Below are 4,479 nucleotides of genomic sequence, written 5' to 3'. Positions count from 1 at the left end.
ACGTGTGAATCTCTCTCTTATTATTATATTTTATTTGATATAAAATAGAGCTTTGAATGTATATAATAAGATAAACAAGAGACGCGTATTTGTTTCTATAGAAGAAATATGTTTTGTTTTACAAGTCCTACGAGCAATTCGGAGTTCATATTTATCGCTACAAAAATTAAAGTAGAAAATTAACAATTATAAAAAAATTATAAAAAAATTTTTATAAATAGGAATTTTTATAAATAGTCAAAAATGAACCTTATTCTTCACAGTAAATTGCAGATAAATTTTATTTCAACAGAATATATGGTCCCAAAAAGAGATTTAGAATTACGTGCACGGAAAGACACCCTATACGTGACCTTATTTAGGTTTGTAGGTTACGACACCCCTCGAAGTTAACCCCCGACGAATTCAATTCTAAATGAATATCACATAACCATGGCATAGAATATATGGGAAGAATCAAGCAGCAGTTTTACGATTTCAAAGTCTCACTTTATTCTTTATTAAATAATAATCTTTCGTATCTAAATGTGCTCGCAAAATATCGTAAAGCTTTTAGTCCACAAAATATCACAAATGTATAAAAATGATAAATATGACGATAAAACATGAAAATATCTGAAACATAAAATTGATCGATTTTATAATATAAGATTACAAACATACGAAAATATAAAGTTAGGTTTTCCACATATACAGGTATAAAATCTTAAAATAAAGAAATATATTTGAAATATAATAATTAGAAGAAGAATTGCTTTAAAAAATGAATACCTGAATTATTCGCAAAGTATCGTTTTTACTTAGTCCACAAAATGTTATAAATGTATAATGACGATCAATTTTAAACTGCGGTGAAAGGTAAGAATATCTGGATGACTAAATTGATGATTAAATGGATGACTAATTTGCAAAATACGATTTCAAATATGCTATCAGTAGAGAAAAAATATAGAAAAATCTAAAAATATAGAAAAATATGTATTTGAAAAACAGTAATTTAAAAAAAAGGCTGATGAAAGTCAGACATAGATTTCAGTGCATAATGTAAATTATTAAACAAATTTATTTTAAATATTTTAAGTTTAATGTTGGGATATTTCAGCTTAATTTTTAACTTCAGCAAGATATCTTAACAGATATTTGTAGATAATCTCACTCCCCACGTAACGCAATCAATTTATTTATCAATTTAATCTCCCGTTCTCTATTTCACTTGGTTATTGTTTGAATCCATTAATCATTCGGCTTATCAATCGGTGACTGACATATTCATTTTTGACATTCAGGATGGATTGTTATGTCTTATGGAGCAAGGCTATCTCTAAATATTTGTTAACTTGTTGAAGATGGCTCAAAATTAAGCTAAAACGTCTAATCAACCTATGTATTTAAAATAACTTTGTTATTTTGTATATTATACACTGAAATTCGCGTCCGACTCTCATTCTTCAGTTCTTTTTTTTAAATATTTTGTTTTTTTTTTTTTAATTTGAGAGTCCTGTTAACTTTTGTTGAAATATATTTGGAAATACAATATATTTTGCGTAATGTGATATTTTCTCTCAATCTCCTATTAAATATCTCGAAACTTTTAACTCTCATTTTTGGATTTTTTGCGATTCACGTTCGTTAAAAAACCTCGTAAAATCATCCCTTAATCGCGCCCCGCAATTTCCACGAGTACTATCCAACAGTAGAATTAATACCGCTCACGTTGGACATTGTAGATAATGTCCATGGCTATTTGGTCGCCAGAATTCAGGTAATATACACGGTAGTATATACGTACGGTGATTTCACGATTTCCAGACGCGACATTGGCGGATCACATGAACGTGCAATTGATAGCGCCGCAGTATATAACGCATGGCAGCACAGCCATCTTGCTGTGCAATCACACTGTCACGGACGACTTGCTACACAAAATAGAATTTATGAAGGGCGAGAAGAGGATATTTCAGTACATTAAGGAGAGGAATCCGCCGTATATCCCGGACAAACCCGTATACATCGACGGCGCCAAAATGGAGGTGAGCGAAATAGAGCAACAAGGAAATCTTTAAAATGTATTTCTTGTTAATTATTTTTTTTATTTTTTTAATTTGTTCTTTTGTTGTTTCATTATATTTGCTATTAGTCGAATTATCGAGCATACCCAACTGTTGGGTTCCAACAGAATGGATAAGAGGAAGAGACAACGATTGACTTCATCAATTAACTTTAAACCTTTATTCAATTCTTGACAGCTCATAAATATTTTGAATGTTGCTTTACTCTGATACATATACATTATGACTTTCGCTTTGATGTACATAATTATCTCAAAGGCATCGCAGTCGTGCCGCAACATGACATGCAAGTTCGATAACACGTCTACATAAATTTGTGTCAAATTTACACGGGCCGAGACTGATGGCAATGATGGCATCGACCTTTGCATCTCAATCTATCTACAATTATATGTATCCACGTCTATATTGTTATCTTTAAATCTCGAATATTAATCGAATTTCTATCTCTGTAAGCATATCTAGACAGAAAATTATTAAGAAATAAATTGAGTAACCGTTTTTGTTGAAATTTCACATTTTGCATTGCAAAATGATTTTAATTCAACATATGCGATATCTGATTTATCTCGTTAAAACGAAATATTTTATTTTTTAGAGTACATCTTAAATCCGTATATATATATATATATATATATATACATATATAAAATGTTGCATAGCACAATTTTAGATTTCTGTTTAGTTTTCAATGTTCTAAGTAAATATTTACACATGTATCTATTGTCTCATTGGCCATTTCGTCTTTATCAAAATTTTACTGTAAGATTCAGAATCTTGAAAACATATAATAATCCTTTCTTTTACGAACAAAATTATGCATCAAATTAATATTCGTTTTTTTAATTTCTCAAATATTACCTATTTATGTATGTGTGTGTCTTCGCAACAAATATTTATTTTTTTATTATTATAAGCTTTTCACTTCACTTACCATTACATCACACATCTGTTTATGTAAGGAAATAATAAATGTCTCTTTTTTTTTTAACCTGTCGTCTGACATTATTACGTGGACAGGTAAAAATACAACTTGGTCTGCATATACCTATCCCGCATGTCGCGGTACGTTCTATAAGAAAAAACTGTAGTAAACAAAAATCCAAAAATAACAAGGACGCCCTCGATAGCGTATAAGCTGAATATCCGGAGTCCGCTTCTGTCTTTTGCCAATGATTAAGCGAGCAAAGCTAAACGCATTTACCTAAGGCGCAGTCTTTTATGTATCAACACAAAGCAAAGCTATTTATGTACATATACATGTACTCCGTTACGTAAAATACTCTCCCTATCCTCCCGAGAACATCGAGTAGTAACGCGTGGCAGCGCAATTTCCTTCGTGAATGTTTTCGATGGGAGCGCGCAGCAGATGAGTGATCTATTAAAAAAGAGATAAGGTGGAAAACCAATACTTGTACTAATCCATATGTGATACCTTAACGTACGAGGATGAGCGTTTGTGTCAGTGTGTATGTAGAGTCAACACATTAATAATGAGGCTACACATGTCAGAAATAGAACGTTCATTCGGCCGGAGGGTTTCAGGCCGCTGATGACGAACGATTGTTAAGTGTCGAAAACACTTTTCACTCTTTCTTTGCGCTGAGGAACTTTCCTGCACTTGGCATTTTCATCCATTTTATCCTCGCAGGAAAAAATCTATCGAGATTGCACGCGCGCGACAATTCTTCTTCTTTTATAAATATCTGTCTTTTTAAGGATATACTTTTATCTCCTTTTCTTACTTTCTTCTTAGTTTTCTATTTCTATAGAAACTTTTGAAAACTTACTCGATGAGACTATTTCGCATCGTTACTATTAGAATTCTGTTGTTGATAACGGAGAATATGCGACTGTTCCACACAGCGTTATATATAATTCCAAGATATCTTAAAGTTATTACAGTACATCATGAAAGATGTAGGTAAAGATATGCATAACAAATGGGCGTTAAGAATGATTAGATCTAAGCTAATAACGAAATTGAGTTAATGCAATAGAACTACCAGTCACAGTGTCTCAGGAATACTATGATTCTAAAAAAAAAAATGGTAATAATGAAATAAAGAGATCCTGATGATGAATAGCTTGAACTTTTCGAATTTCTATCTTGTTAATCTGATTACAGGAAAAGGATTTTTTTCTATAATTTAGATATTTATCACCTCAACACATCCAAATAGAGATTAATCGTGTACTTTAAGGCTCCTGAGTCAGCATGCAATTCAAAATCAGTCGGCGGCCTGGCGAAATGTGGCGAAATTGGTAGCCACACACAAGCATGAGCCTATGTACATACATGTGCTCGCATGTGTGTGTGTGTGTGTGTGTGTGTGTGTGTGTGTGTGTGTGTGTGTGTGTGTGTGTGTGTGTGTGTGTGTGTGTGTGTGTGTGTGTGTGTGTGTGTGTG

At 32.2% G+C, this 4,479-nt stretch overlaps 1 protein-coding gene across 1 annotated transcript in view; it reads left to right on the top strand.

The window, feature by feature from the left end:
- Window positions 1-4,479, top strand: part of LOC105626942 — a 14,155-nt gene that overhangs the window by 4,779 nt on the left and 4,897 nt on the right. The window contains exon 2 of the mRNA XM_012208232.1: window positions 1,810-2,030. Coding sequence (XP_012063622.1) covers window positions 1,810-2,030 — 221 coding nt within the window. The remainder of the gene's footprint in view (window positions 1-1,809; window positions 2,031-4,479) is intronic.

This window comes from Atta cephalotes (assembly GCF_000143395.1).
Source record: "Atta cephalotes unplaced genomic scaffold scaffold00007, whole genome shotgun sequence".
In the NCBI taxonomy this organism is placed as follows: Eukaryota; Metazoa; Arthropoda; class Insecta; order Hymenoptera; family Formicidae; genus Atta; species Atta cephalotes.
The sequence above is the reverse complement of the archived record's forward strand: the minus strand, read 5'-3'. Positions and strand labels throughout refer to the sequence as shown.